A 12,298-nucleotide genomic window follows, 5' to 3' on the forward strand; every position below is an offset into this window, starting at 1 on the left:
AATATGATTATGACTGAATTTTTCTGTGAATGCGTAGCAAATACTAAAGCTGCTGAATGCTGATGGAAGAGAACGACGAAGTTAAAAAGGTTTGTTTCAGTTTCAGAGGCGGTGTTTAGCTAGTTCCGGGCATCTTCTAGCTTGGACTATTAGTGCCTGTCCTGCTGTAACCATACTTTAGTGAGCTCACCTGCTACCTGCTGAACGACCAATGTATCCATGGATTGCTATCCAATTCCAAGCGCTCTGGTCTGGTCCACCACCCAAACGGCCACACCACACATGGAGGCAGCAGGAGAGGAGGCTGCACTGCCGCTGCATATATATAAGCTCGTCGAAGGCCACCATGGTCCATGGATGAGTTGCCACATGCCCACAACACAAACAAGCATCAGTTCTGGCAGCACTACTCCATAGTCCTCCGTATATATCCAGCAAGAACTGAAGAGGAGGTCATCGATAGATGGCTTGCGTGGCGGACCGTGAGACTGCGGTGAGGGAGGTAGCGCAGGTGTACGAGCTCATCAAGCTCCAGCAGCCTCTCCTCCTCGTCAACTGCTCCTCCTCGTCGCCGCCGTCGACCCAGCTCGCGCAGAGCCTCCTCAGCAAGGCGCTGCGAGCCCTCAACGTCGCCCTCTCCGTCATGAAGCAGCAGCAGCCTGCTGCTCCTGTGGCACCAATAAGCGTCGTCAAAGCCGAACCTCAGCTCTCTCCGCCCATCCCGGCGTCTGCCGACTCCCAAGCCATAGTACCCATCACGGCAACAAGAGGCGCCAAAAGAAGGTGTGTGTGAATGTGTGGCTGTGTGCACTGCTGGATCGATTTCAGCGGTTCTGTGTGCAGTTAACTGTTAACCCTCTTCAACTCATTCGCTGACTGCTGCTTTCAATAATTGAAATTTCTACAGATCATCAGTAGCAATGGAAGGTAAGAAGAAGACCTCGTCGTCATGGACGACCTTAACCGCCGTGCCCTACGACGACGGCTACGGGTGGAGGAAATACGGCGAGAAGAAGATCAACGGGACGCTCTTCACGAGGAGCTACTTCCGGTGCACCTACAAGGACGACGCCGGCTGCCTGGCCACCAAGCACGTCCAGCAGATGGACAACAGCGACCCGCCCATGTACCACGTCACCTACAACAACGACCACACCTGCAGCAGTGTCAAAGCCAACACCGGCAGCAGCAGCAGCAACCTCACTGCATTGCTAGCAGGCTGCTGCGGCAAGGGAGTGATGACGACGGCGACAACGACGATGACCAATGCTCCGACTGGGCATGCTGCTGCGGCTGCCATGAACATGAAGCAAGAACCACCGCTGCTGCTGCCTCCTCTGGTCGAGCCTGCTTCTGCCTGCTTTCCTTATGACCAAATGCCACAGCGCCAAGAGCCGATATTTCCTGTAAGTATGGAGCAGTTCTACGACTCTCCTGCAAGCGATATCCCGTCGGCTACTGGTTCATGCATCTCCGGCGAAACCAGCTGGTGGGATGGGTATTCTGGGGACATGGCGGCGCAGATGGCAGCTGAAGACGACCCTCTCCACGATCTCGACCGCTTCCTCGAGTGCGATAGTTTCATGGACTACCCGTGCTAACTAGCTCCGCAGCCTAGCTAATTAATTAATAGGATTTATGAAAGTAGAAGTAGTATAGTTTGATCTTCCATTTTTTGTTTTTTTTTGGGGGACAGTAGTAGTGCCAATAATGCAGAGTTTTGTAGGGAAAAGATCATTTAGCGGTTTATGTAATGAGATGTCAAATAGGATCAGTGCACGAGGATGAGATGTAAAACAACGACAATTCGATATGTATAATGGCCGGCACCTTATGTTTTGGTTTGCTGGTGCTTAACTGTTTAAGCACTGTATTATGGTCCTTGGAGAGAGGTGCCTAAGGTTTCAAGTAGCAGCCTAAGCTATATTAGTGGTGGCCTCCTTCACTCAAAATCTATAAAAAGCTACAGTAGGATATAGCGGTGGATATTCATTTAACGTTTTCTAAAAACATAAAAAATATCTCAATTTATTATACACATAAACATAGAACTAACAAAATTTCAAGGACACAATACTCAAATACATGTCTATGGCTTTAGGATAACATGTCTCCATGTCCATTATTTCACAAATGTTTAACTAATCACTATAATCCGTAATTAATTAACATTCATATTCACTTTGCAATTCAACAGTAAACAACTTAAGAATTATTCAATGGTTCGTTACATCATTTAACTAAGTAAGAACATATTGGAGAGACATATATTCTAGTCACTTCAGCAAAGAATGAATATTTACCTCAGTAAAGATTAGTGGGGCTCAATAAAATGGAGAGCGCCGATGCCTGGACGTCTGATGGATACAGATCCATCGGACGGTTCCCGTGGATGCAAGCCTAGCGCACAGCCCGTGTACCGAATGGCCCAAAAATCTCGCTTCCCTTTCTTCCCGTCGCGTACTGCTCCAGTCGACCGTGTCCCCCCCCCCCCCCCCCCCCCCCCGCGCGCCGCTCAACAATCGTTGAAACAATCGATCCCCAATGTCTCACCTACTGTAACAAATCGAGTTTCTCTAGAGAATCATCCCTATGCACATCACCCACCCCAATCGTTGTAAACGATTCGGCGGATTTGTTCAAGCAGACTCATGGAGGAGGTGCTTCGAGCAGCAGATTACCAGTTCATTGATTAGATGGAGATCTCGCAGCTGCCAATTCCAGGAGCGTTCCCATATCTATTCATGGCATGGCTGAGGTAAGATCTATGATTTCCAGCTTCTTTCGACCTATGCTTGCAATAGTGGATAGTTCCTTGTTCTTATCTGTAGCAGACTGTATGCAGATTACCATTTGCAACGGAGTTTTATAGAACGTGAAACATCTACTTATGCAGTTTGCAACATGGGGTGTAAGTAGGATGATCTCGAATTTATGATGTATTTACTGTGTTCATTTGATCTAGTCCATGGTTGCTTGTTTTCATGTTTATACCAAGGAAACATAGAATTATAGCACACGTGAAACATCTACTTATACAGTTTGCAACATGGGGTATATGCAGGATGTAAATAGTGCCAGCATGCAACAACAAACATTTGTTGGACTGCCACAAAATACCGCAAGCTCGAGCAATAACAATTGCAGTCACACAAATATTTATACATCACGTGGAATTGTTGCTGAAGTAAGATCTTTTTACTACATCAAGCATTGTTTCATTAGTTTCCTTTAAGGATGGTGCATATGTGTGTCATGCTTAAAACTTTTGCATCATTGTTTTGTAGGGAAAAGGTGAAATGGATATCAATCATAGTGTCTCCAACAATGACACTGATGTGCAAGGCTATATTGATTTGGATGTGTCATCTAAAGAAGAAGTTTACCATGAAGAAGAAGATGTGTGTTCATAGCCTATGGTGCCATTTGTGAGGGTGGAATTTGATAGTGTTGAAGAAGCGAGGAGACTTTACAATGCTTATGCATTCAAAATGGGTTTCAGTATCCGGGTTGCATCATCAAGGAACAGTACTGTTACTAAGGAGCTTATTAGGAAGGAATTTGAGTGCACACATGCCAGAAGGCCAGATAGTGAGCAGGAGGACAACACTTCAACTAGCATGGTGACCAATGATGTATCAAAAGTTAAGGCCTCAAAGAGGAAGAGCTCGACCAAAGATGTAGCACAAGCTAATGCCTCAAAGAAGAAGAGTTCTTCGGCTATACTGACCACAGCGTCAAAAAAGTGCAGCACTATCAAGAAATACGACCGCAAGGCACATATGGCAGTTGGTCTGCGGGGCGGTAAATGGAGAGTGGTTGTGATGAAAGTAGAACACACACATCCCTTCGTGAAGTAGATTGGAAGAAGGAAACAACTAAGGTCCCATCGACGCATTTTGTTTGCAGATTATGAGCTTCTGAAGACACTCCACCATAGGAACATTAGCACCATGCAAATCATGGTTGTGCTTTCTGATTTCCATGGTGGGATTGAAAACTTGTCGTACAACACCAAGAATATTTCAAACTTGAGGAGTCACCTGAGGAAGGGAGTTCATTTAAGAGATATGGAGGCAACATTAGAGTATTTCCAGAAGCAGCAGTTCGAGAGTCCAACCTTTTTTATGCGGTGAAGATTGATAGTGACAATGCTGTTAGGGGGTTGTTTTGGGTGGATGGAAGGACAAGGGAGATGTACAAGACTTTCATGGATTGTATCTTTTTTGACACAACCTTTTATGTTAATAGGTACAACATGCCATTTGCTCCCATAGTTGGTGTGAACAACTATATGCAGAGCATATTGCTTGTTTGTGCCTTGCTTCCGGACAAAACGATTGAATCATTTGTCTGGGTATTCTGAACCTTGAAAGAAGCAATGGGTGGACTTGAACCAAGGAATATAATGACCGACCAAGATAAGGCCATGAAGGCTGCAATAGCGCTGGTGTTCCCTGATGCTGTACATAGATGCTGCAAATTTCATGTAGTGAACAAGGCTTGTAAGAAACTTGGTTGGCTGATCAACTCTAGTGAAGAATTTGCTAATGAGTTCGATTCTTGCATTAATCATACTAAAACGCAGAGAAGAATTTGAGCTCAGTGTGGCATAGCTTGGAGAAGTACAACCTGCATAAGAATGAGGCATTTTAGAACATGTCAGTTGCTAGGACAATGTGGGCACCAGCATACTTTAGGAAATCATTCTTCCGTTTCACAAGCACTACAGGAAGGTCGGAAAGTATGAATTCACTCTTCAAGAAGCTAGTGCATCCACAAGATTCGGTGCTGCAATTTGTAACATAATATGAGTACATCATGGACACAAGGATTGAGAAAGAGAATCTTGAAGGCTGCAAGGGTGAGATTTTAGAACCACCACTTTGGGGGAGATATGCATTTGAGAAGCAAGCTGCTCGCTTCTACACTAGGAGTGTTTTCTTCAGATTCCAGGAGTTGTTACATGACTCAACATCATGCAAGAAGGGGCAGGTCACTGTAGAGGGTGAAGGTGTTTCCATAGAGATATTGAAACAAGTGCACAGATGCGGTTAGCTAACATGGAAAACCTACAACGTTTCAGTCCAAGATAATGCAACAACATATTCATGCACATGCAATATGTTTGAGCAAGATGGACTTTTATGTCCCCACATTCTGAAAGTATTCACCAGCTGCGATGTAGAACAAATTCCAGAGAAATACTTGCTTAGAAGATGGTCAGAGGAAGCAACCATAAAGATCAGTGAAAACTTCTTGTCACCTGAAGCCTGTTTTGGTGTTCCTACAACCAACAAGCTCAGATATAATGGATTGTGCAAAAAATGAGTGGACTAGCAGCAAATGCTTGTTTTGCTCCTGACAAGTATAAAATTGCTTTACAAGGGATAGACAAGGTTTGGGAAGATGTTAAGATAGCCGGAAGTGAAGCAAGTATGGAAGTAGATGAATGCCAAGAACAAAGGACGATCAACACAACCATGGTGAACAACCCTCCCACCAATGATTCAAAAGGAAGGCCAAAGGATAAAGTGGAAAGGAAGAAGAGCATTGTGCAGCAAGTGAGGGAGAAAGCTATAAAGAAGAGTAAATCAAAGAAGAAGAAGGGAAGTAAGAAACCCCCATGCTCCTATTGCCATGAAGACGGGCATAGCGTTCAAACATGCAAATACATGTAAACAGCACAAGAGATACTGAAACGGAGTTGAAGCTCTAGTTTGAGTTCTTGTTCATAATTAGGTCATAGCACTAGATCATTTTTAATTTAATTTATAGCATTTTACAATACAATTAATTGCTGCTCTTGCAAGTGGTGTTCTCAAATGTGATGTATCAAAGTTTGAGTGGATGTACCCTAAAGACTACCCATAGCAAAAGCAGTTGCATGTGGTGAAGTATGGCAAAACGCACATTGATGTTCTGTTATGCCATTTTCTGAGACTATAATCGACCATATTGAATTGGTAGTAGCGGTCTGTTGCAAGTACCTAAATCATATGTTGCAAGTACCTGAATCATATGTTACATCTAAAAAATATGGTCATAAAACAGCATAATTTCACTACTGCTACATCTGAAATGCTCTAATGAAACAGCCGAGTCTCACTACTGTTACATCTGAAAAATGTGGTTATGAAACAGCAAAAATTCACTACTATTATTTCTAAAATGCTCTAATGAAACAGCCGAGTCTCACTACTGTTATATCTTAAATACTCTAATGAAACAACATAAATTCACTACTGTTACATCTGAAGTGCTCTAATGAAACAGGCGAGTCTCACTACTGTTACATCTAAAAATATGGCCATGCAACAGCAAAGGTTGACTACGGTTACATCTAAAATGCTCTAATGAAACAGCCGAGTCTCACTACTGTTACATATGAAATTGTGGCTATACAAAAGCAAAGGTTGACTACCAGATCGTGCATATGGAAAACATTGTTGCAAAAGTGGACAAACATTGACAAAGCATGGACCAATAGAAAAAGAAATGTTGCAACACATGCTAAAGAACTAACCAACATTTTTAGAAAGATGTTCACAGTACACAACATTGCAACACTAGCAGACTTTAGTTGCTACCAAAAGTAGATCAACATCATGCCAGGATGTTTCCAAGGTATGATGACCTAAGATTACAAGCATTCAGATATTACCACATAGCATAACAGGACTCCATATTTACAAGAATTCTAGTATTTCAATGCACATCGTTCTCCTGACACCTCCTAAGGTACATAGCATCAACTTGATCAGGTCTTCTTGGCATCATACTTCTTCACAAAGTCATCTAGCTTAACCACATTGCATTCTGATAGAAGGAGTAGTGTAGTAGCGTGCTTCCTGTACTCTAGCATCGACCCCTGGCAGAGAGATAATGAAAAAAAGAAAGGAGAGCAAAACTGAGCAAGCATATTTAGAGACAAAAATAGGAGTTGCAAAAATAAGAAAAAATTAGAATGGAAACACATACTTTCTCAAGCGATGAAGCTACAATTTTCTTGCCATCCCATGCGTCCATATAATCCATTGTGTATAGTCGGTAATCAAACCTTTTAAGAAAAAGGAACAATAAAACATGTGAACATCCAATCGTTAGGCGATAATGACAAGGAGGGACATGCTAAATTGGAAACATACAAATTCTTTTGTTTAGGATATCCTATAGGATAGATCCAGTCAAAACGAGACACGTCAATTTTGAGGACCCCATGTTTTAGTGTTGTGGCTGCAAAATTCTGAATCTAAAAAATAATGAAACAGTTCAGGAATACACATGCAACAAATAATCAAGAGCTACTTCAACAACTGAAAAATGAATGTGCAACATGTACAAGAGGCAGTGACAAATTAGAAAACACCAGGTGACACTAGATTTTCCGAATCCTCTTATTTGGTATTTTTCAGCTTGCTAGCTAAATTATATGCACATCATATGTCATCACATGTGTTGAAATTTACACCAAGAACCACAAATATGTTGCAATAGGTAATCGAGAGCTATTTCAACTAAAAGTAAAAGCTACTTAAAAACACCCAAGAAACACAGGATACAACAAGAAAGCCACTTACCAAGTTCTAGGCACGCTTCAAACATGTGCTCTCCTTGGAGGCACTCAAAGAGTTGAAGAAAACAATTTGCTTCATGAACATACTAACACAAAGAAGCACCCAGTGGTTCTCAAATACTATCGGAAAGAACATCTGCGTAGTATGGTTATGTAAAATTAAATAAATTAATGTGGCACCTTTGACAACATCGTTAATCGTATTTCATTGAAACCAAACAATGTATATACAGCTCACGTACTAGATCCATCTTGGTGATAGTCCATTTTTCATTTATCTTGGTGTAAATGTTCTTGCAAGTCCCATCATGTCTGAAAGAAGCTGGATCCACACTCATGAAGTCCTGTCCAGCACACATAAAAAGAAAAAAGCTAAATAAAAGATGAGTCCTAGGAATTCAGTTTGAAATGGAAAGTCACATGTATTGTATCATTACCGTGGCCAACAAGGGAAGCAAATTTTATATCTCTTGTTTGTCTCTTCATACAATTGAAGGTGGTCAAGGTTGAACTGGTAACTCCACAAGGCCATTACATTGTTACCAACCAATCCCCGTGGCTTGAAGGAGTCATAGAACTCATCATACATAATGTGGAAGCCATCGATCTCAATGAAAGGTGGCCTTGTAGAAAAGAAAAGACGATATAATTACCACAACTGATGTAAAATAAACAATGAACACATAATCAAAACCTACTAGAAGGAAGATGAGCAAAGTGCTAAATCAATAGAACCTTGTTTCAGTAGTTGAAAAATACACTTGCAACAATTAAATAAAGCTATGGCTACAACTACTTGAACACATATGAATGAAGTAGAGCCAGTTTTTATTTTTTGTTTAGAAAAAATGAAGACTATAGAGGTGGCAAACAAGCAAAAGCTAACTAATCACTTAAGGCAACAGGTATGAATGAAGTATGGAAACAAAAAAAGAGCTAGTTTCAACACATGAATAATGCATTCACAACAACTAAGCAAGCCTAATGCAACATATATTGTCAGCACATTAAACGGGGCATAAGTGTAGGACAAGTCAAAGTGAAAAAAGGTAGGGGGAGTTGGGAGTGGGTAAACTCATGGTTGTCTTTCACCCTCTATCTTGAATCCCTGATCAAAAGCTCTTTTAGCCAAAAACTTGTTCCAAATTTCTTTGGGTTCATCATCATCACCATTGTGTCTTTTTGCTTCAGCCAAAGGCCAACATAAATTCTTTTCCTCTTCTTTCTATTCCTTTTTTTATTGTGCTTGAGCCTATTTGTCTGTCCTTGGAAGCCTCAATGGCGGTGTCCCCTGGACAAAAAATCAGGGCAGAAGTATATGAAACATATGTACTGAAACATATATAGATAGCTACTGCAACACATGAGGTAGTACTAATGAAACAGTAGAAAATCAGGGTTGAAGTATATGAAAACATATGTATTGAAACATATATGGATAGCTACTGCAACACATAAGGTAGTACCAATGAAACAGTAGAAAATCAGGGCTAAAGTATATGAAAACATATGTACTGAAACATATATAGATAGCTACAGCAACACATGAGGTGGTGCCAATGAAATAGATTAGCAAAGTTATTGCAATGGGACTACAAAAGAATATAAGACAAAAAGGGAAAAATGATGTGTCCAACAAAGAAGCCACATTTGAACACATAAAATGAGATGGATGAAAAAATTAGAGTGTTTACCAGTAGGCGTAGGGCTTCTAGATCTTTCTCCATAGATATCTTCGAACTCTGGTTCATCAGGTTTGAATAGGTCAAAAGAAGGGATATCATGTACATATGAAGGGACTGATGGCTTGCAAGGAACTAGACCTCTTTTACTCTCCTCTGGTGGGATTGGTGGAGGGGAAGCAATTGGACCTTTTGTACTCTCCTCTGGTGGGATTGGTGCAGGGGAAGGAACTGGACCTTTTATACTCTCCTCTAGTGGGATTGGTGTAGGGGAAGGAATTGGACCTTTTGTATTCTCCTCTGGTCGGATTGGTGGAGGGGGAGGAGTTGGTTCATCTGTTCTATCCTCTGGTGGGATTGGTGCACTAGAAGTACTTGCATGTCCTATACTCTCTAGTGGGCTAGACGGTTTTTTGGGTGACTCAGTAGGTGAAGCTGTTGGATCTGGTGGAGGATGCACATTGGCATTGTCATTGGAAGGTTTCTTCAGCTGGCTCATCTTACTTGCCAAATCAACAACATCATTCAGACGCTTGTTCAGATGGATCAACTTAGAAGCCAACTTAGCACCACGCTTTGCCATGATCACCTTTCCTTGCTCTTTCATTGCCTGCACAAGCTCATCAAAATCTTTCTCCACCAAAAAATTATGCTGAGCCAATAGAACTTGGTATTCTTCAGGAAGGGACTGCAATAAAATAATATATGCAATGTCAAACATAGGAAATTGCAAACATATATATACATATATATTTGTGCAATATAAAATAGGGTCACTAACACATGTAGGAAATGACACTGCAACATATGAAGTGGAGTAAATGAAACATGGGGGAAATTACACTGCAACATATGAATGCACATTGTGCAGCATGTATGGAAATTATGAGAGGATTTTGACAAAATCACCTCAATGGCAACCGTAGGAGTATCAACTGGACAACGGCTGGAAGTGCCTGGGCAATCCAGCTAGTCCTTAAGACTTGGCTGCATGGGCTCTTCTTCTTCTTCAGGCATTGGCGGCGGGGGTGGCCCCATGGCCTCTTCTTCAGGCTTTGGCGGCGGGGGTGGAATGTAACCAGTCATGGGCACCAAGGTAGCGTAGGGGCTGGTCGTTCGGAACTAACAATGAATGAAGATATATTATGCCAAGGAATAATATAATGACTAAAAGAAATGACCAAAGATGAATGAAGATAAAAAAAAGCATCAAACTCACATGTTGCCGCCCATATGCATTAAGTTGTAGCCTACTCCTGTCAACAATTTCAATGAATTTAAAATCATTGTTGGTGACATGGCAAATGCGTGGGACAGAATAATTGATCTTGTGAGTAGCCCGGTTAGCAGGTATGTCAAGGTGGTCCATGTACGCAATCTACATACAACCCAAAAAATATGAAGGCCCAACATTTAGGAAAATTAGGGCTGCAGTATATGAAAGCACGTGTAATAAAACATGTATAGATAGCTACTACAACACATGAGGTGGTAGCAATGAAACAGTAGAAAATCAGGGCTGAAGTATATGGAAGCACATGTCCTAAAACATACATAGATAGCTACTGCAACACATGAGGTAGTAGCAATGAAACAGTAGAAAATAAGGGCTGAAGTATATGGAAATATATATAGATAGCTACTGCAACACATGAGGTAGTACCAATGAAACAGTAGAAAATTAGGGCTGAAGTATATGGAAACATAAGTACTGAAACAAATATAAATAGCTACTGCAACACATGAGGTAGTACCAATGAAACAGTAGAAAATCAGGGCTAAAGAATATGGAAACATATGTACTGAAACAAATATAGATAGCTACTGCAACACATGAGGTAGTACCAATGAAACACTAGAAAAATCAAGGCTGAAGTATATGGAAACTTATGTACTGAAACATATATAAATAGCTATTGCAACACATAAGGTGGTACAAATGAAACAGATTAGCAAAGTTATTGCAATGGAACTACAGAAAAGAATATAAGACAAAAGGGAAAAATGAACATACCGCCAAAACAGCAAGGCGGGAGCCAAGGTAGGGGCTTGCGACAGCACCTTCAGCTTCAGGATCATGGGTCTGGTACTTTCAGACTTGATTCATCATCTCATCAAGGATGTGCCCAGCCCAGTCAAATTATTTGATTTTAGAGACATCCTGTAAGTTGTACAAGTACCGTGGGTGGTTGCATTATCTGTTTCTGGGCAGAGTATAGACCCAAGGCAAGCAACATGAATGCCCTCATAAAAGAGTCTTTGTCCTTAGGTTTAGTCAACACCTCCATGCACTTGGGCCACTTCCCTTTGAATCCATCCATAAAAGGCTCCCGAATCTTCTGGAATGCTTCATATTGATCGGCGGTAGAAGTAAGCTTAAGAGGCTCTTCTTCGCTAGGCACACCAAGAATGTTGCAAATAAGCTGCTTATCAAATACAATGACTTTATGTTTGAGCCAAAACTCTCTCAAATCAACATCAATGTGCTTTGTGATCCATGCAACGAGCTTCATAGGGATGGAAAACTCAGACATGGCAAGTAAAGCACCAAAACCAGCCTCTTCAATCCACCCTATCTGATCTTGATAGAACTCATGGTCATGGATCCTGTGGACTGAAAATCTTGTTGTGAAGGGGTCTCCATTGCCTTTGCCTTTGGTTTTGGGAGAATTAATTCCTGCATAAAAAAGACAAAGAAATAGCATATTAAAATCAAATCCAAAAATTAGGGTACACAGTTCATAATAACGCATAAAAAAGTAGACATAAGTTGCTACATATTCCAACACGCTAGTGGACAACATAGATGTGCTGATAACACATCACATTTAAAAAATGAAACATGCCAATATATAGACGCCCTATAGCTGATTGTTGCAAAAAAATATATGAAGAAGGCATGAAACACTGGACATATCATGGTGAAACAATGCAGGACATCATAATGAAACATGTTCAAAGTTTTTATCCAACACTAACCCAAGCAGGAATCAGCATACATGTTCAAAGTTGCTATCCAACACTAGCCCCAACCGGAATC

The 12,298-nt window shown here is 41.3% G+C and overlaps 1 protein-coding gene and 1 pseudogene across 1 annotated transcript; both read left to right on the forward strand.

The window, feature by feature from the left end:
• Window positions 1–372: 372 nt before the first annotated feature.
• On the forward strand, window positions 373–1,859 carry LOC136487754 (uncharacterized). The gene is made up of 2 exons (XM_066484858.1): window positions 373–783; window positions 908–1,859. The coding sequence occupies exons 1-2, from the start codon at window positions 464–466 to the stop codon at window positions 1,599–1,601; spliced, it is 1,014 nt and encodes a 337-aa protein (XP_066340955.1). The 5' UTR covers window positions 373–463; the 3' UTR covers window positions 1,602–1,859.
• Window positions 1,860–3,416: 1,557 nt separating this feature from the next.
• On the forward strand, window positions 3,417–5,719 carry LOC136487924 (protein FAR1-RELATED SEQUENCE 5-like; annotated as a pseudogene).
• Window positions 5,720–12,298: the final 6,579 nt, after the last annotated feature.

This window comes from Miscanthus floridulus, chromosome 10 (assembly GCF_019320115.1).
Source record: "Miscanthus floridulus cultivar M001 chromosome 10, ASM1932011v1, whole genome shotgun sequence".
Taxonomy (NCBI): domain Eukaryota; kingdom Viridiplantae; phylum Streptophyta; class Magnoliopsida; order Poales; family Poaceae; genus Miscanthus; species Miscanthus floridulus.

Coding starts and splice junctions, on each gene's coding strand:
- LOC136487754 (XM_066484858.1), top strand. CDS start 464: ATGGCTTGCGTGGCGGACCGTGAGACTGCGGTGAGGGAGGTAGCGCAG. Junction 784..907: donor ACAAGAGGCGCCAAAAGAAG/GTGTGTGTGAAT, acceptor AAATTTCTACAG/ATCATCAGTAGCAATGGAAG.